The 20,621-nt window shown below is 38.5% G+C and overlaps 1 protein-coding gene across 7 annotated transcripts in view; it reads right to left on the reverse strand.

Moving 5' to 3' along the window:
- The window catches only part of SLC10A7 (solute carrier family 10 member 7), a 242,587-nt gene that overhangs the window by 37,640 nt on the left and 184,326 nt on the right, over positions 1–20,621 (reverse strand). For 5 of the 7 annotated variants that reach the window (XM_058550155.1, XM_058550158.1, XM_058550154.1 and 2 more), the window contains 3 exons: positions 11,070–11,153; positions 1,841–2,006; positions 610–661 (listed from right to left, as the gene is read on the reverse strand). In XM_058550155.1, coding sequence (XP_058406138.1) covers positions 610–661; positions 1,841–2,006; positions 11,070–11,153 — 302 coding nt within the window. The remainder of the gene's footprint in view (positions 1–609; positions 662–1,840; positions 2,007–11,069; positions 11,154–20,621) is intronic. The other 2 variants (XM_058550156.1, XM_058550160.1) reach the window with 1 other exon arrangement.

Consider the following 20,621-nt stretch of genomic DNA (forward strand, 5'->3'; position numbering starts at 1 on the left):
CATGCTGAGGCCGCGTCCCACATACAGCAACTAGAAGGATGTGCAGCTATGACATACGACTATCTACTGGGGTTTTGGGGGAAAAAATAAATAAATAAAATAAAAAAAAATCATTAAAAAAAAAGACATTTTAAAAATAATGATGTGAAGGATTCCAGTTTGAGTAACTCTGCAGGTGGTGGTTCCATTAAAAATAAAGAAATGAGAGAGAGAGAGGCAGTATTGGGAAAAAAGATTAATTCCTTTTTGAATATCTTGAGTCTGAGGTCCTGTTAAGACAGTCAGGTGAAAATATCTGAATGGTAAGTGATAAGCAGTGCTGGAACTCAGGAAAAACGTTGGAATGGAAGGTCTAGGCTCAAAAATCATCAGCAGGAAGCTGGCAGCTGGAGCCAGTAGAATGGAGGAGGCTGCCTAAGCACATGATGTGAATAGATGAGACAAGGGCCAAGGACAGATCCTTGGTAACATCTACAACTTGAGGGTGGCAGGAGCAAGATGGAGTGGTCAGGAGATAGGAGAAAAAGCAGAACAAGTGGCATAGAAGCTCAGTAACGAGCATGATCTGTCATTTAAGCAACTAACAATGAGAGATACCAAATCACTTACCTTGTTGAAAAGATGAAGGTTAAAAGCATAAAACTCAGCTGAATAGAAAATACTGAAGGAAAAAAAAAGATCGAATCTAAATTAGCACTATAAAAGCACATTTACCAGTATGCTTAGTTTTATCTGAAACTTATGGGAACTCAAATAGAAAAACAAACAAATGAATAAACAAACAAACATACCTTGAGCTAAACTGATAGAATCATTTAAATTGGTGGGACTCAACTTGTTCTTATTGAAGACATCCCTAGATATAATCTATGATATCTACTACTCAGGGCAAGTCTAAAACTCTCTTTGATTTAAGATTTGGTTATTTAATTTATTCAATTTAGAAAGAGCTGGTATATACTACAAATATTTATAGCAAATAGCATAAATGTGGTGGCATATAACATATATTTTGGAATAACTCATTTTGATTTTAATAACAAAAGATTCTTTGATATTATAATTACCAAAAGTTTTTGGTATCACAGCATAAATAGAACAAAAGGTTGATTTTTGAGCCTAGCAGTTACAGTCATGCAGTGTTTAATGAACGATGGGGATACTTCTGAGAAATACATCCTTAGGTGATTTCGTTGTTGTGTGAACATCATAGAGTGTACTTACACAAACCTAGATGGTATAGCCTACTACACATCTAGGCTATAGGGTGCTAATCTTATGGGACCATCGTCATATATGTGGTCTGTCGTTGACTAAACATTATTATGCGGTGTGTGATGTACTTGCATTTTATAGTCTGCTGCTTCTTAAAATGAAATAATATTATGCTGGGTATATTTTAATAGAAAAGATTATGTAAATATTCACATTTTAGCCAATGCAGCTGATTATTATAATTATAAAATAATAGTATCATATACTATAAATCCTACTTTTAATTCACAATAAAGGATAAGATTAGCTTAAAGTTATAATAAAATAAATTGGCAAAAAGTGCTCAATCTAACATTTGAATTTGATAGATATTATTGCTTCTTTCATCTGACATCAACTATCGTAAATCAAAAATAGAAAACAAAGGAGATTAAGTCATAAGTGTGTAACTGGTGTCTTTTTAAAGCCCAGATACACATGATAGTATCACTGAGTACATATAATATGATACTAAGTATTCTTTTCTAATCAAATTTACGTTTGAAATGAATTTAGGGAACACAAATTGCTACACTTTGCTATTGGGGAGACCGAGTGGATAGCAAGGATCCATTTACCAACTTACTTATGAACAGTATGAGAACAAGGCTGAACTTATCCAGGTCAATATTTGGGTTAGAGAACGTGTCACAGAACGTCGTGTAGATGATCATGAGGAGCACACTGCTGCTGATAGCACCAAAAGGCGGTTTCTTCCTTTCAAGCCAATCCTTGATGTATCTTCGGACAATCTGAAATAGAGATCAACAGGTTGCCTCTTTTCAGAAATAGAGGGAGTTGAATTGGGCATTGCAAAGTGAGTCTGACAGCAGAAAGACATAAAGGAAAGAGAATAATTTGGATGATGGCCACAGTGGATTTCAAAGCTTTCCTGCCACACCACTCTTCTTCTGGGGAATTTAACATTTGTAGTGCAACTTCCACTGGTGTCCATAATGAGAGTATATTTTCAACTGTATTCAAATCCATCCTTAATCATGCCAAATGCTCTTTGCTAGCTGTCACTGAGACATGCCCATTAAGCCTCCCCAAAGTTTACCTCCTCTGCTGATCCTAATGGATGTGTGTAATTATCATAGTCCCCTTTGCCTCAACAGACAATTCCAACTGCAACTTTGGGAATCTTAAAAATCTGACATCTTCAAGAATTTCAAGACGGTAGATAATCGAAAGTGATCCATGGAACATATTAATATTTAAAATGCTAGCAATGCACCAGAAGTTTTTAATTAAATTATAACTCATGCTTGAAAAGCAAAAGTGCATGTGTTGTGGGAGTTTAAATAATTCAAACTCTGAATATCTAGAGTTTCTGTGAATCCAAAGACAAATGCCATTTGCATGCTTTTAGAATTCTAGAATTAACGCTTAAAAATGAATAAACCTGTCCTAACTTTTCTACAAAAGGATGAGTGAAATATAAAGTTATATAGCAATCCTCTTATTTTAAAATCAAATCAGATATTTAAAATCAGGACAGTCTGAATATTGGTGATAACTTTTGTTTTGTTATCAAAGTGAACTGCTCTATTTAAAACCTTTCGCTTTTGAAAGAAGCTGAACAAGCCCTATAATAAGGACTATAGCTGAGACATACTAAGTTTTGAGTCACTCATTATCCTACATAATTGAACACGAGATTTCACAACAGGCTGAATTACCATGATCCATTAGCAATAATGAGGTCAGGGAGCTTCTCCTGACTAGGCTGATGCGGTTCTATCATCTACTCTGTCACTGAAAAGCCTTAGTTTGCAATGGAGCATACCTTCACAGATACTCAAGATCAAAATAAACTACTCTCAAGAGAACCTTTGAACAAATGCCTTTGGATCAACTTTATCCATTCTCAAGGACTCAGTAAGTGAAATCACAGTGTTAATAAAGGGAGTCCTGGCAGAAAGCTGACCAGGTGGTACAAGGTACACTTACAATACCTTGAAGGTTGGGTGGGGGTGGGAACGAGGAGAAAGAGTGTTTTATATATATAGATAGATAAATGGTTACATATTTTTAAAAAGTAGATCTTGTAATTAAAGTTATAACTGGATTTATAAAAAAATATATATATTTTTTTATAGAAGTGATCCCAAACTATAGTAATTTATCTAGTGTTTCTTTCTTTAAGGTTAAAATGTAGTGAGGTACAGAGAAATAAGAGCAGTTCTGTCACACAGTGTTATTGACCGATGTATTAGAACACAAGTTTGGATAACAGTGCTCAAGTCCCGAGATGGCCCCATGTTCGGATATGTCACCGTGGGGGTAGCTGCTTATTAGAAAGCTACAGAGAGACTTCATTTAAAAGGGCATTTCATAATCTATTGTGTTTAATAGCATAAAGCTGTTAGTTGCCCAGATTTAACACAACTCAATCCTTTAGGAAATAAAATAAATGGAAATTACATGGAGTTATTGAAATTGATGCTGTCCTCCAATCTTGTTTTAAAATGCAATGGTTAAAAACACAAAAGTCCTCTCTCTGCAATAGGTTATAGAATGTGTGATCTCAATTCCAAAAGTAAAAGTATCTTCTCCCACCACTATCGACCCCTCCGACAAAATAAACAAATAAATATGAATGAGGTGTAACTTGGAAGTCAAAGCCATTTTAAAAACCAAGACAAATCTCTAATCATCAATCAACTTTATAAACTGTAATTTGACTTAGTCAACCTAATTACGTTTTTCTTTATTACAAACTACTCAGACTCTCTTTCAATATGGCAAGAAACAAGGGCTCCTGAGTCCTGAATCCTCCTGGCCACAATGCCTTTCTTCTAAACACATGAATGTGTTTACGTTGGATACTTAATCTCAATAAAGAAAACAACTAGAAAGTTGGAAATTGGACAGACCCACAAGTGAAACAGTAACCCTAGGGGAAAACAGATTGTCTTTCACTGTTTTTAGTCTTATAGTGATATTTGTGTTTTCTAAGTAAACCACTTTATAACTGGCCAGGCTCCATAGAGTTTTTCCATCTTCTTCTAAAATTAAATTCACAAAGCTGCTGCTTTTGAATTGCGGAGCTAGAAAAGTGTTAAAATGTTTCATACACTACAGGGTGAGGTAGTGTTGACACGCCTCAAAGATGTGCTGTGGACATAACTCTAGGAAACCTCGTCTTCTCTTAGTTCAGCCACAACACTTTTGACACAATCATTCTCCATTTGTGAAGAACCATGTCATTTTAAAATTCTCCAAAATTCTTTGCCTTAAGAAATGTTTAATAACCTTATAGGAAACAAGATTTTGCTAGAGATAGGTCAACACGACCTGATAGAGATGCCTCAGATTCTCTCTTGGGAAAATTAAAAAACCAACAACTCAAGATGAGATGGGAAAAGGCACTCTAGTGAGGTGGCCAGTTGTAGCTTTCTTCAGAATCTATACTAATTCAGTTGCCCACATAGCTCAAAGAAACTTAGACATTCAAAATTAAATGACAAATCCTCATTAACTTGTTTGCTTTTCCCTACGGAGAGAGGAGGAAAAACATCTTCCACAGGAAGCTTTTTATTTTATTTTCATCTTCTACATTTTGATTTTCTTTATTTTAAATTAAGCACCAGGAAAGGTTAAAGGGAAAGTTAAATTTGAATCCCTGTACTTCTAATAAGCTGAGCTACATATCAATTACTGCATGACCTACAAGCTGGAAACCTGGAAAAATAACATGTCTTAGGTGAAGAATGTTGATAGACTGAGATAACCGAGAAGTGTAATATCCATCATTTTAGTTTTCTTCATTTTTTTTCAGGGTATTGTCTTGCTTTTTTCTTTCTACTCTGCCTTTACATTTATAAATTGATTTCTGAGTGGGGATATATGATGGATTATTTTTCAAGTTAAGTCTGAATTTTAAAATATATTTTTCTTCAAGGTGGCTTTAGATTGTTTCTTCAATTTTTATCCTCTACTCCAATGAATCCATATATGTTCATAAAGTGTTTTGTTTCTTCATTAATATTCTGTTGAAATGTATAGTCAGGGATATGAAATCAAATCCAATTTATATAACACTTTTCTTTAAAGGTATTTTTTATTAAATATTGAGTAGATTCAAAATAATATCTGTATACTTTCTAAAAAGGTATAAACAATAATAATAAATGGATACATTAAGCACACGTCATCTACTTAACTTTTTGAAAATTCTTTCCCACTATTATTTAATTTCATTGTCATGAGAAAGGTCGTGCAGATATTATCCTGCTCAGTTTACAGTTGAAAACAAAGGCACAGAGAACTCAAACAACTTGCATAAATTTTAAAAAGCTAGTCAAGTGGATAAGTAGGAACAGACCTATATTTCCTGAGGGAACAATAGCATAGGGGTTAATGGTACAGACTTTGGAGTTTCTTACTCTGTGATCTGCCCTGTGCCTCATCTGTAAAATGGACATAATAGTAGTCATAGTGAGGAGTATGTAGTTAAATAAATATAAAATGCTTTAGAACCTGGGCCTGTACATGGTAAATAATGGCCAGTCTTATTTCCAAGTCTCAGACTGGTGATGTTTCTATCACAACACTGTTTACCAGTATATCCCACTGCATAATGTAACCGCTAGTTTTCTCTCAAAGCAATGAAAACAGTTCATAACTAATATAATTTTATAAGTGCAAAATTTTATTAACATTAATAACACTAACTTCCGCTTTAGCTGAAGATTATTATGAAAAGCCAATCTCAAATTGTGAAACAAATCACTAATGAAAGGCCAGAGAATGCATGAATGATAAATGATAGATATGCTTTTGATTATTAATTTATAGCAAAAAGTGGGGTTTAGTGTGCTGTTTTGAAAAACATTTTTCAAAGGTGGTAGAAATTTTATTAACATTTATTTGTAAATCTCTCAAATATAACGCATAAAATAAGTATTTGTCACAAGCACTTAGATGTATTGAAGGGTTTATCAGAAAAGGAGAAGAAATATTACAATAACACACATTTTATTTCTTTCTAGAATTGACAGAAGAAGCAATCCCTCAACCATCTATGGAAAGACTAATCTTATCTCACAGAGTCACAGCATCTTCGAGCTGGAAGATATTAAACTCCTTGTTCTACAAATGAGGAAAGTGAGGCCTAGAAGTTGTATGGATAGCCAGGTGGTGGCAAAGACCAAACCAGACTTCAAGTCACATCACAGTCAGACAATAATGATTGCAACCAAAAAGAAGTATTGTATGAGAAAAACACATAAAAATAAAATAAAATTCACTCTCAGAAATATAAATAAAAAATTGAATGATGAAGTTTTTTGTGTGTGTGTGAGGAAGATCAGCCCTGAGCTAACATCCGTGCTAATCCTCCTCTTTTTGCTGAGGAAGACCGGCTCTCAGCTAACATCTATTGCCAATCCTCCTCCTTTTTTTTTGCCCCAAAGCCCCAGTAGATAGTTGTATGTCATAGCTGCACATCCTTCTAGTTGCTGTATGTGGGATGCGGCCTCAGCATGGCCGGAGAAGCAGTGCGTTGTTGTGTGCCCGGGATCCGAACCGGGGCTGCCAGTAGTGGAGCGTGCACACTTCACCGCTAAGCCACGGGGCTGGACCCCAATGATGAAGTTTTATCATCACTACAAGATTAAGGAAAATATTTTCAGCTCACCCTGCGTGGTCTTTTTCCTCTCCCTCTAGTTCCATTGATTATTTAAAAGGTAATGATAAAGTCTCATTTTAAAAGATGCATATAAAAATCTATAGACATGTTTAATCTCATAATGTGGCAGCTCTAGTTACAATTGAGAAACGAGGCTACCTTGCCCGGCATCTGTTTCCTCTGAAGTGCTACATACGAGCACTTCTTACAAGGTCCTCAAAGATCACCTTACAAAGTTTAGGTGAGTCAATGGATTACAAATAAATACAGAGATAAACAAGCAGACAAGGTCCCTGGTCTCATAGAGTTTACATTCTAGTTTGAGAAGATAAATAAAAAGAAAAACAACAAACAAATAAACGAGAAGCAGATAATGATCCATACTAAGCAGAGGTTTAAACTGGATGATCTGACAGTGACCAAGTGGCTACCGGGTAGCCCCTGGAGGAGGGTGAGGAAAGGTCTTTCTGAGGAGGTGAAAGGTGAGGTGTTCCAGGCAGAAGGAACAGCCAGCGCCAAGGTTCTAGGCGGGATCAAGGCTGGCGTGTCGGAGAAACAGAAGCAGGGTCAGTGAGACCTGAGTGTAAGGGCAAGTGGGGGAGTGTTAGGAGAAGTAAGAGGGACTTGAAAGTAGAGGACAGGGCAAAATAATCCTATAAGGAAGTGGGGCAGGGTTTCTGGGAAGTGTTGAATGACATTTTAAATTTGGCGTCATGAATTTAAAACAAGATGAGACCAATTACATGTTTCTCTCTAGCAAGACCGGAGATCTAGGGAAAATGGCTGCTGGGGGCTCTGTGAGGGTAAATTCAGAGTTTTCTTCAGTCAATCTTTTTACACAGCTTACACCCTACTATTGAGTATGCTATTAAATATAATATAAGTCTCTGCTTCTAGGAAGCTCACAGATAAATTATAATCTCTCCTGACAATATTACAAATCAAGTACCATGGGAGAATTGGAACCTAGTCTAGGCCAGGGGAGTCAGAGCAGGTCCACTGCATGTCAGAGGGCATCTCTGTACAGAGTCTTAAGGAATGAGTAGGAGTTTGCTGGCAGAAAAGGCAGGAACAATAAGATGAAAGGCATGGAGCAGTGCAGGGCACGGTCAGGAGAGGGAGTGGTGCACATACAGCCCCCCAGAAGAGACGCCTCTATGAGGGGGATGGTGGGAGGCGACTCTGGAGAGCACGTGGGGCCAAACAGTGAAGGGCTTTGTGGCCCACACAGAGATAGACGACAGGGAGCCAGGAGGGAAGTTTTTCAGGAGAGGGATAACATAATCTGATTTGTTTTTTAGGACTACCCTGGAGGCAGTAAAGACATGAGATAGGAATTGGAAGAGACAGCACAGAGACTAATTTGGGAGGTGCAACTGTTTAGATAAGAGATGATGAAGGTGTGGCATCCTCTCTGCAGTGTGAATGAGGCTGCAGATGCCAGATCTGAAAGATTTCTGAGGCAGAAATGGTGGCATTTAGTGACTGCCTGCATGTAAGGGAGTGAGGATGTAAGGAGAGGGAGGAGGCAAAGTGGTTTCTAGATATGGAGACTGGGGGTGTGATTGTTAATTCCTAAGACTAGAATACAAGAGGGGGGCAGATAAATGCAAACATAAAGGTTGTTCTCTTTGAAAAAAGCCATTGAAGTACTTTGGTACTAGAGTACTTTTAAAAAACCACCTATATTACTTTTTGACTACCTTGACTGCTTTATAATTTACTGTAATACTTGATTACTGGGCATGCAAAGGATAAGCAATCTAATAATTCATTGTTCTCTCTGGATAAATATTCTTAATTACATAAATTATGTAACCCTATATATTAAAAAAAAAAACCACTGAATAGCTTAGACAAAGGGTTTTTTTCCTATATGTTTTAAGCCAAACATTTATTGTTAATAGAGATATCTTCAAGATTGACTAAGAGAAGAACGTATGTGCCCTGAGTTATTATATGGAATTATTTTCAGAACCAAGAAAATAAGTTTGGGTTTAAACTAATACTCTGCACATCTTAAACTGTGGCTAGAGCTGAGAAGGGCAGGCGGGTTCTGTTATGCCTCTGTAAGACACAGTACTTCCCCTATAGATCACAGAATTCCTCTCACTCATTCACTCCCTCCCTCACTCACTCAACACATAGTTACTGGGTGCCTATGGTCTGGGTATGTAATGATAAACAAAACAAATATAGGTCCTGTACTCATGAAGCTGACAGTCTAATGGAGGAGACAAAGAGTTAACAAGAAACAGAAGATAAGTATATATTGTGACAAAGGCCAAGAAAGGAATCAAACAACATGCTGCAATGAAGAATAACCAGGGAAACACACTTCAGATAGATGGTTCAAAGAAGAGACGAATTAAAGAGTTAAATGAGCAATGAGTTGGGGTGGGAGGGTGGGTAGAAAGACATTCTAAACAGAAAAATTAAGCAGGAATTGAGAAGAAGCCAGGGAGGCTACAGAATAGGAAATGTGGCAAAGAGGTTAGAGGGGTAGGTGGGGGATGTAATATTTATTCAGAATATCTGTTACGTGAGCAGCAGTGTGGAAGAAGTATTGTTTTCAAGTATCCTTCTATATTCAATTAAATGGTATTCTTTGAGTGCTTTTAAGTCCTCCCCTTTTACCCTAAATTTAGTCCCTTTTCTAAGCAGAAAATTAAAATTAAAAAAAGATTAGTGCATGAGTAGTGGATGCAGTGGTATTCCACCCTGATCCATCTCTTTAGGAATGAGGTGCCTATTCCCACATCTGCAGGGCATGTTGGTTGACTGAAAGGTCTCAGTTGAGCTCCTCTTTGGAAACTGCCTTCAATTCAGTTGAGTTCCTCTTTGGGAATTGCTGCCAAGAGAGCAGACTCACCCAAGGTCATACCTCTCATGGGGAGTGGGATCTAATGACTGGTCAATGCAAGAGTATAGAGACCAGGCACTCTTGTTAGGCAGGACAGCAATGAGGGGTCATTCCACTTGAGGCCTTTGCTGGGACGGCATCACAGTTCAACTCCTCCCTCAACCCCAGCCAACTTTTTTCACTCTCCCAAAGGTGTTGATCCTAAGGGTGCTCCCCAATAAACTCCCTGCATGGAAACCTCTGACTCAGAGTCTGTTTCCCAGAGAACCTAATCTAAGACAACATGTACGTATTACATGTCTATACATATATACTTTTTTATAGTTAACATTTCAAAGAGTTGCTTCTTAGTATTTATAGGGAATTTGAAAATGATGTTGATAGACGCTCTAGAGCACTTACCTGTGTCAGGCTCTATGATGACAAAAACTTTATATGCATCCATACTACATTTAATCCTCCCAACAACCCTTTAAGATAGGTACTATTATGTATTATACAATTTGATAAATTACAAACCTGGATCTAGGGACGTTAAATGACTTGCCCAAGCTCACATACCAAGTACAACATTGAACTAAGAACTAGAGTCTAGTTGCTCTTAAACCAACATCTGTGCTCTTAACTATCTTAATATACTATATTCCTAAGACTCACTCATTTTAGCAGTACATTAAATTCTGCTCTGTTACCGTGGCTACTGAAGATTAAAAAAACAACAATCTTGTTTTTAAGTTTATATGCTTATAGTTAAATTATATGCTCATTATTAACTTGTAAGAAATTAAAATATAAGAATTTCTTCTATTAGTCTAATTCAATAAGAATGATAAAGGAAACTAAACTTTCTAAGATCTAATTTTAAGAGCTAATAAGATTAAATGTTAATTTTATCAATTACATGATCACAAATATGACCACCACTGTTGGAGAAGTCTGTGAAGCAGCCAGCCAAAGACAGATGCTTGTTCCCAACAATGGTCATAAATGCTGAGACCTTATGGGAAGTCGCAGAATAAGGTAATGATTTGCTAGATGTTTCCAAGCTAGCTACACAGCTACAAAAAAGGGAAAATAAATTTAAAACACCAAGATTCTGTGCAGGTGTCTTTATATATAGTTATCTGTAAAGCACATTGATATTAATTAAAAAAAATTAAAAGATGAGAATATTGTGATTGATGAAACTGTGTTTCACAGTCTTATATTTTCATTTAATTGTCTCTTCCTCTATCTTTCCTCTCAATTGTCCTGACGTTGCATAGGAATTAAAATTTGATCTATAAAGAAAAGAGCAGATAGAATTGGAGACCTTACCTGCCCAATAATGAGAGGAACCACAACAGTCATAAAAAGCTGAGAAAAAATAGATGTAAAAGGCACAGAAGAGGATGAGCCAAGCTGTAAAACAAGAATATAAGGGGAGTTAAAGTTACTTTGAATCAGTTATCAAATATTGCTGTTAATTAAATAATGCAATAAATGAATTCTCTCAGATGCACCCAAAATTTGACAGCTATATACAAACAAAAAGCAAGTGAAGTTACTTTTAATTTTCTAAATTTAACACAAAATAGACTGTTGAGTAGTTTAATTTATAATTTCTAGGGGGAGACTAAGATTCAGGAAAAACGATAACTATTGTTTTGCAATGAACTTAAATTGCTTATTATTATTATTATTATTATTTTTTTTTGTGAGGAAGATCAGCCCTGAGCTAACATCCATGCTAATCCTCCTCTTTTTGCTGAGGAAGACCAGCTCTGAGCTAACATCTATTGCCAATCCTCCTCCTTTTCTTCCCTAAAGCCCCAGTAGATAGTTGTATGTCATAGTTGCACATCCTTCTAGTTGCTGTATGTGGGACGCAGCCTCAGCATGGCGGGAGAAGCGGTGCGTCAGTTCGCGCCCGGGATCCGAACCCAGGCCGCCAGTAGCGGAGCGCGCACACTTAACCGCTAAGCCACGGGGCTGGCCCAAATTGCTTATTATTAAATACATATCGAAAGATTAAAGACATTCTGTGTTCATACTGTCTATAATCACATGCCATGATATTTCACCTATACTCATAGTGATTTCTATTTCACATGTCTGCAGATACCTAACACAAACAAGTATGTCTCCTTATTCTCTTTTTGAGATAACATATTTTTTTTTGAGGAAGATTGGCCCTGAGCTAACATCTGTTGCCAATCTTCCTCCTTTTTTTTTTCCTTTTTTCTCCCCAAAGCCTCAGTAGATAGTTGTATGTCATAGTTGTACATCCTTCTAGTTGCTTTATGTGGGATGCCGCCTCAGCATGGCTTGATGAGCAGTGTAGGCCTGGGTTTCTCCGAAGCAGAGCGCGCAAACTTAACCCCTTCACCACTGGGCCAGCCCAAAAAAATATCAAGATAATATTTTTATTAATGCAAATAAAATAGTTTCTAACTTTCCTACTCCTTCAAAACAAAGGCAATGAATCTTATATCCTTTAAAATTTATTCTTACACAAAATCTATGGAGTGGGAAATACTGAAACAACTTATTTTTCAACTTAAAATTTCAATATACCTCTCCTAAATCTGTATGTCCTAACAGTGTTCATAATTCCTATTTTTTCTCCCTCCTCACTTTTTGGATCTTTCTTTGCTAATGACTGAAATCTCAGGTTCATGAAGATTCTATCGCCAGCAGGACAAGTTAGTGTTTATCTATGAACACAGTCACACACCCACATTAGCCTCAACCACCAAGAACTGCTGTCTTCCTATTAACTTTCTAATGGTTTTCAAAACCTCCTTCCGGTTTTCAAACCTTTCTGGACAAACGATAGCCTGTTCCATAGATGTTATCTCTTTTATGATGCCCTTTTGCAACCAGGTTCTCCCAAACCATCAATAATGATCTCCTTGGCCCTTGGAATTTACTTCATCCTTCTCTTGCAGACCAAACCTCAATTTTCATATTTACTTAAGTTTAGTTAAACTTGGAAATACCTTTCGGAAAATAATTTTTATGAAAGACATTGAAGTGGTAATGACTGAGGGCATAGAATGTTAAATAAATCAAAAATTTAGATAAATGAAGTCAATAGCTCAGAATGAAATGATGTAGGATCAGTGTTTTCACTAATTTCTGATATCTGTATGAGCTAGCTTACCAAAATTTTTTCTACACCCTGGTGTATTTTGTAAAATTCTGTCCCCAATCCTCAGCCCCAATCTATGTGCACTCAAAATGCCAAGAATGTATGTCCTGCCCATCAATGGCCTGCATTAACAAAAGCTTCAACATTGACCACTGGCTGTCAGTTTAACCTATAAAAATTGTAGCCTCTAGCCTTTTCCTCCATAACCAATATAAACTAAAGAAATAAAGAAAGACAAGCAGAAACAGTCAAACTGGTGAAGAATACATGGATCCCGGTGTGTTAAATGTTACATGGCTGTTAGATGTTCCTTTTTATGCAAAGCAAGAATATTAAAAGCTAATAATTACACCCTATTTTAGAGCACCTATGTCCTCGAAGCACAAGGTATTTACCAAACATATTCTCTCCACAAATATTAACACTAAGGATGCTCCCGAGGCAAGAATTGAAATAAAGAAAATATATATTTTACAGAGAAACCGAGGCACTGGATGAATAAAAAAATGAACAAAGTTTTTGGGGCCAGCCCAGCGGCATAGTGGTTAACTTTGTGTGCTCTGCTTTGGCAGCCCGGGGTTAGTGGGTTTGGATCCCGGGCGAGGACCTACACAGCACTCATCAAGCCATGCTGTGGTGGTGTCCCATATACAAAGGAGAGGAAGACTGGCACAGATGTTAGCTCTGGGACAATCTTTCTCAAGTAAAAAGAGGAAGATTGGCAACAGATGGTAGCTCAGGGCCAATCTTCCTCACCAAAAAAAAAAAAAAAAGAACGAAGTTTTCAAGTTCAAAAACATTCAGCTCAACGCTCTATCCAGAAAGTTCACAATATTTGTAGAGAGACAGTAGGATTCAGGGTGATAACCTTCAAGTAAAAGGTGTCAATTCTTGCTTGGGATCCCATGAGTGATCTCACACATCTCTGTTCCTCTTCTAGCTCAACTTTATTAAGTTATTTAATATGTTTTTAAAATGTTTCAATGAATAACCATATCAAGCTATATTCCCTCTGTAAGCCCAGGGCTTAACCCAGAACCTGGCACAGAGAATACGTTTGTAGACAAATAAACCTGTGCAGAATGAACAAATGAAGTAATTTGAAACTATGAGGTGCTAAAAAGTGACAAACTCTTATTCAAAATCATATCTCTCTTTTTTCTGAAGTTAAAAAAACACAAAACTTAAGTATATCTAAAAACCTCTTATTATTGTGGTATTTATACAATCACTTGGTATTATTTTTCACACTGCTTATTTATCATTAGTGACACAATTAATTCTAACATGCACCTAGAAACAAAGGGCGTCTAGTCACGACAAGAACTATGTGAAGAAAGGACATGCACACGTGTGTAAAAAGCAGCGTGAGGGTGGCCTGCGCGTGTTCTTTGCCCTTGGTTCTCCTCCATCCCTCCTCCTCAGCTCCTTAATGCCGTTCTGGAGGGAAAGACCTAAAACTGATAGAATCCCAACTCTGGAAGAGACTTGTAGTCCCATCTCTCTTTTTAAAGATGTGAAGACTGAGGTCCAGAGAGAAGTGACTTGTAATTAACATCTCTAATACCTGCACTATGATGTGAAATTGGCTGTGCTTCTCAAACACATATAAGCAACTCTTTAGCTGAATCTGCTCTGTGATAATAGTTCTCCTACACTGGGGAGGCTTGTTTGTTTAACCAAAAAGTATTACTGCAGAGCAGTAAACTCAGAGATCAAATGGAGAGAAAAGTTAAAACATCACTTCAGGGCTGGCCCCGTGGCTTAGCGGTTAAGTGCGAGCGCTCTGCTGCTGGCGGCCGGGGTTCGGATCCCGGGTGCGCACTGACGCACCGCTTCTCCAGCCATGCTGAGGCCGCGTCCCACGTACAGCAACTAGAAGGATGTGCATCTATGACATACAACTACCTACTGGGGCTTTGGGGGAAAAAATAAAATTAAAAAAAAAAATCACTTCATTTATTAAGCGAATTTTGGGAGTTATTTTTAATCCCTGTTCTATCTAAAAGATTGAACTTGGAAATAAGAAAAGTAAAGAAAACGCCTTTCAACTTTGGTTTTAAAGAATATTATGTGCTTTAAATTCTCCATCCATCACATAATAGATTTATCTGCATGTTCAATGTTTGGAAGCCTCATGTACCTAGAAGACAGTGGAAAGGGCTGTGGGGTGAGCGGGAGGGTGTCTACAATCTCCAAGGTCCCTTTGTCCTCTAAAAGGCCTATAATCTCTGAGCCACTTGATTAGGAACACAAGGTAGAGCAGCCCTCCTCCGAGGCTTTGTCAGATCACAGGCCAGAGCAAGCTAGCCAGGGATGTAATTTAACTGGGTACATGAAGCCAGGGCAGGGATGCTGGGGAGGAAATCCCACGGGATGGTTCCCTTCGAAGTGGCTTTGAAAGGAAGGAAACCTCAGTACTGGGGTCTAATCCGGCACAAGTCTTTTCTTTTGAATTGGCCACCAGACCTGTCTCTGTGGCCAGAGTGAAGATGCAGAGGTACCCTTGGGGAAGATTCTGATGCTATGAAGTATGCCCTGGCATCCAGAAGAAAGAAGAGCGAGCATCTGGCATACAGCAGCATACGAGAACATGACGAGAAAAGTACAAGACCCAATCATTTTGTATGCAGAGTTGATTTTAACTAAAGCAGAAGGAAATGTGCTGCCTGGATATTGGGTTCTTCATACTTTAATGAGAAACTGTCATGGTTTCTATTGCAAAGACCAATGTGTTTATAAGAAGCATCAATAATTTGCACATTTGGATAAAGTTGCAAGTTCAGGATAAGCTTGTATCAAGCAAGTGCTCTGGCCTTCACTGAGCCACACAGATTTAGAGGTAATAGGTCTCATACTGCCAACCCATGCTTTCAGATACAGCATGTTCAGCAAACAATCCAGTCATTGGCTAATTTCTTGCAGGAATATAATGCTTTAAAGCAGAGAATTCAAAATTAGGTTTATTTGTTTTAATATCTTATGCCGAGAAGAAATGATTCAGTGAAAATTAAGTAGGTGGGAATTGAGGACCTTTGTGTTTAGTCACTCAAATAATTACTGGTCCTCCTGTGAGCCAGGGGCATGTTCTAGGCACTGGGGATCTAACAGTGAACAAAACATAAAACCCCTCCTCTCCAGCTGGTTAAGCATAAAAGTTGAGGTCTGTAGGTGGGTCCACTCATCACCAAGTCAGATCAGCAGTGCTCCTTTCTATGGAATGTCCCCCCCATTTATAACTGGAAAAGTTCTAGTCTTTTTCTAAGACTGAGTTCAAGCATCACTTCTAGGAATTCTTTCCAAACTCTCCTCCCAAAATGCAGACTTGGCCACCCCTCCTTTTGTGGCTCTGTGTTTCCACTGTACCTTTCAGCATCCTTGGCTGCTGTTGTTTACAAATCTGCCTCTCCCAGTAGACTGTCTGTTCCTGAAGGTCAGGCACAGGGTCTTACTCATGTTTATATTCCCAGTGCCCAGCAGAATGACTACACTTTACATCTAGGGCAGTGGTGCACAAAAGTGGTGCACATCAGAAACACCTGCAGGGCTTCGGAAACCAGAGATTGCTTGGCCCCACCTTCAGAGTTTGATTCAGAACACTTGGGAAGAAGGAGGGAGGAGGATGGTGAGAGTTGGCATTCTAATAAGGCCTCAGGTAATGCTGATGCTGCTGAGCTGGGGTTCACACTTTGAGAACTACTACTTTAGTACATAGTAAGTGCTCAGCAAATGGGAGTTCAATGAATGAATGCCCACAATACATAGGTAGAAAAAGAGGCTTGACAATGTTCTCTTTTCTTTCTATTCTTCCAAATACAAGTAAGCTACAAGCCCTACTTAATTCACAGACCCAAGAAAGATCACTAGCCTGCCGTCCCAACCAATTGTCTCCTATAATTTCAATAGTGGCAACATTTATTGAGCACTTCCTATGTGCCAGCCACTGCTCTACATACTTAATGGGTGTTGAATAATTTACTACTCACAGCAACCCCTTCAGGTAGGTCTTATTAGTACCCCATTTTCATGTGAGGCAACAGTGGCACAGATCAGTTAAACAACTTGGACAAGGTTCACCATGGCTAGCAAGTGACAGAGCCAGGTTCTAAACCCAGAAGTGTTGCTCCACAGCTCTCACACGTAGTGCTTACATTCTACTGCATACTAATTACCAGAAGGTACAGAGCAGTGAAATGGGGAAGGGGGCAGGAGAGGAAGCCAAAACCGGGCTCCCCTCTTCTTGCCCCTGTGAGAGAAAGAGGGAGTGTGTGTGTGTGTGTGTGTGTGGCTGCAAGGAGCTGGGGAGCTGGAAGGCAGGCAGAAGCAAGAAGAGGGAGGAAGAGAAAGAAAAAAAGCGGTGGGGGAAACTTGATAAGCAGAGGTTGATGGTGCAGCCTTTCTCAACTGGGGTTCCTGATTTGAACCATGAGACACAGAAAATTACCTGAGTGACTATTTTCTCAACTCTCTCAAGGATGGTACATAACTAATACCAAGGTAGATGCTCAGAAACAGTTAATCCAATATACACAGTGGATGCCTTAAAGCATTAGGACTGAATTCTCTAACCTGGCAGAGAAAGGCTGAATGGAAGTAGGATTGGCTGCTATCAATTCATTCAATTTAGAAACTATTTGATTTGGAAAGAATCTGGGGGTCCAGTCAGTAAGATATTATGAGGCCACACTAACCAGACTCAGAAAGACAAATAAGAACCAATTCTTGATGAAGAGACATTGACTGTCCGTAAAATCATAGTTATCAACCGACAGCTAGAAAACAGATGGTGCGTTTTAAATCACTCCTGTAAGTGAGCTGACCTGTAAATTGTCATTAATGCACCAGGTCTTCACTTGCTCTGCTGTGTAATCAGCCTTTTATCTCCTACCAGGGAAATCCATTAGCCACAGGCGTCTCCTCTATTTGTGTCTCTTCGCAGCTATTAAAACATTATTGTATTAAATAATTCACCCTTGATGATTGGTCTTTGCTTTCATTAGCACCAAATTCAGGGAAAAATAAGAATAGATATTTACAGTTTATACTGTAGAATGACGAATGTTAAATCTCTTTTGTGAGAAAATCAGCAAGAAGCCGCTTCAGACCTAGAGCAGGATTTGTTCACTTCCTGCCCAATTTCCACCCTGCCCCCATCGCCCACAGAGCCCAGCCCTGGGGAAAGGGAAAGAAGGAAGGGACTTGCTTGCTACTGGATCTAACTTTCTTGTCCCCACACACAGACACACTCATATATACCCATCTCCACGTTACAAGGACAAGCATTCAGACAGAAGAGAGAGTGTCCCCAGGTCCCAATACCCCAGATTCTTCTAGATTTCCATCTTTCTCCAGAAACTATAGTTCAGCCTTTCTTTCATCCCTGCTGCCCCTTCTCTCACAGGGGTACTTGCACACTAAATTGATTACTTACACAAAATCGATGACTTAAATGTACACCAGCTGATAGGCTGAATGTAAAAATGACTATGATTTTTGTCAAAATTAAGAATGACTGTTAATCAGCCATATTGATTCAGCTGCATGTATCAAACTAAAATTAGGTTACTGCATGGAAAGTATATATTTAGTAGAGAAAAGGATCCTTTTTCTATCTAGATGCATGGTAATTTTCCTTCTCTGAGAAGTAAAGAACAAAATAATCTTTAAGTGACTTTTTAAAGGTAAAAAATTATGTGAAACATTTCTTTTTGTTATGTGTTAATTTAAAATGTAAGATGAAAAGGTTACCTTCCAATAACCAATGGAAACTATGTACAATTGTAAGTTTTGGTTACTCAAACCACACAGAAATTTTAGAGAAATATGCCCAAATGAACTGTAAATTGGCTTATCATAACCCAAAGAGGAAAGCTGTGGGGACATGGAATTCCAGGACATGGAGGCCTGGAGATAGGGATACTCAGAGACAGCTAGGGACAAATTTGCTCCTAATTCCCTGACCACAGGATTTGGTCTTGTCAATCTGAATTTGCTTCAGGAACCAAAGAGCCCACTGTTGCTAAATAGTCCCTTAAGTAAAGCAAATGTTTACGTTCCTCCAGAAGAGCGTTCTAAGCTTGGGGACCAACAGGCAAGGGTGGAGCAAGGAAGCAGTGTCCCGCTCACTCTGGCTGGACCCTATCTGCTGAGGGAGCACCAGCAGTAGCTGGTGTTGGGGAGGGAACCGAGAGGCAAGGGAAAAGCTTGGTTAAGACAGTGCCGCGCCTGAGCTCATCCAGTGTCACCACCTCCTTTCGGTTCATCTGGGAAGTCCCAGACCAGCAGTAGAGTTGGTGTCTCTGGGTCAGTGGTCCTTAAAGGGGGAGGGAGTTTATCAGTGTCACTTCTAGAGCATTTGAAGATGGCTTATCAGACGCTCCCGCTAGCCCATTATGGTTTAATAAGGTCTAGGGGGAGCCCTGGCATGAGCACTTACAAAAGATGTGACAGATTATTTTGCTTCACAAAATTCTCTCTGTGTGAGAACCACTTCTGCACGATTTACACACGCAGTCAGAAGATAAGCCACTCTCAGGTTCAAGAGGAGGAGATTCATCTTCACTTGCTTTAGGAAAAAACACTCCTGGGCACAAGGTGGAGAGAATGGTTCAGTGTGAAGTAACTGGGGCAATCAAATGGACAGTTTCCCTTTAAATGCTTTACGTCTTATTACCATTTTATACATTGCACACACGTGTGACATCAATTATGCAACCTTTGCATAATTGATGCATTGGGAACATATTATAAAAAATAATCAGAGTATTATACATGACACTAATGGCTGTATTCATTGTTTTTGTTTATATTGATGGGATCAAAAGTTGAAGAATTTTCTATGACAGGTAGCCAATTACTAGGGAAACTAATGATAATTGTAGCCTCAAAAGCTGCCATCAAGCTCTCTCCCCCACCTGGACCTCTCTTTTCTATGAACTCCTATGAAACTCAGTCTCAATCATAGTTTAGCAGTTAATTTTTCCTCTAAATTTCTCTCATATTCTTTATTGTTGTTTACCCAAATAAACTTTCAGTTTCTTCAAGGCAATAATTATGCCTTATTCTTTTTTGTCTTTCCTATGTTTCCTAGAATATAGATGTTCAAGAAATAATAATTGAGTGCTGATAGTATGTCTTAAAATAAACTGTGTCTCCTAAGAGGCATGCTTTGTAAGCATAACCTGGAAGGAACACTCAAGGGGAGGCAGGCCTGGCTGAAAGGGCCTTGTGTTCTTTACTTGTGCAGTCTCAAACGAGTTCACAAAACCTCTTAGAACCTAAGTTTTCTTCTATAAAGTGAGGATAATATTTATGTCTAAAGGTAGTCATGCTCTTCACATGGGATTATGTATAAAGTACGTATTATAGCTACTCAATAAAAATTACGTTTCCTCTTCCTTCCATCTCCCCTCGCAGAAAAACAAAGTTTCTAATACAGTGTTGTGGGAATTCAAGCCTATTGGATTTAAGAACTGCTGAAATGGAAAGTAACAGAAGACAGTCAGATCAATGGAACATATAGTTAGCCTAGAAACAGAGCCAGGTGTGCATGCATGTGAATGTACATACGTGTCCGTGTGTGTGTGTGTGTGTGTGTGTGTGTGTGTGTATGTGTGTGTATATGTCCAACTATCACAATGCCTTATAAATATCTGCTTGAGGAGGGGCTGGATTCCTAAAAAATCAAGTCATATGAAATCATTTGATACAATAGCTGGGCTAGTGGTGCTCCCACT

This window comes from Diceros bicornis, chromosome 11 (genome assembly GCF_020826845.1).
Source record: "Diceros bicornis minor isolate mBicDic1 chromosome 11, mDicBic1.mat.cur, whole genome shotgun sequence".
In the NCBI taxonomy this organism is placed as follows: Eukaryota; Metazoa; Chordata; class Mammalia; order Perissodactyla; family Rhinocerotidae; genus Diceros; species Diceros bicornis.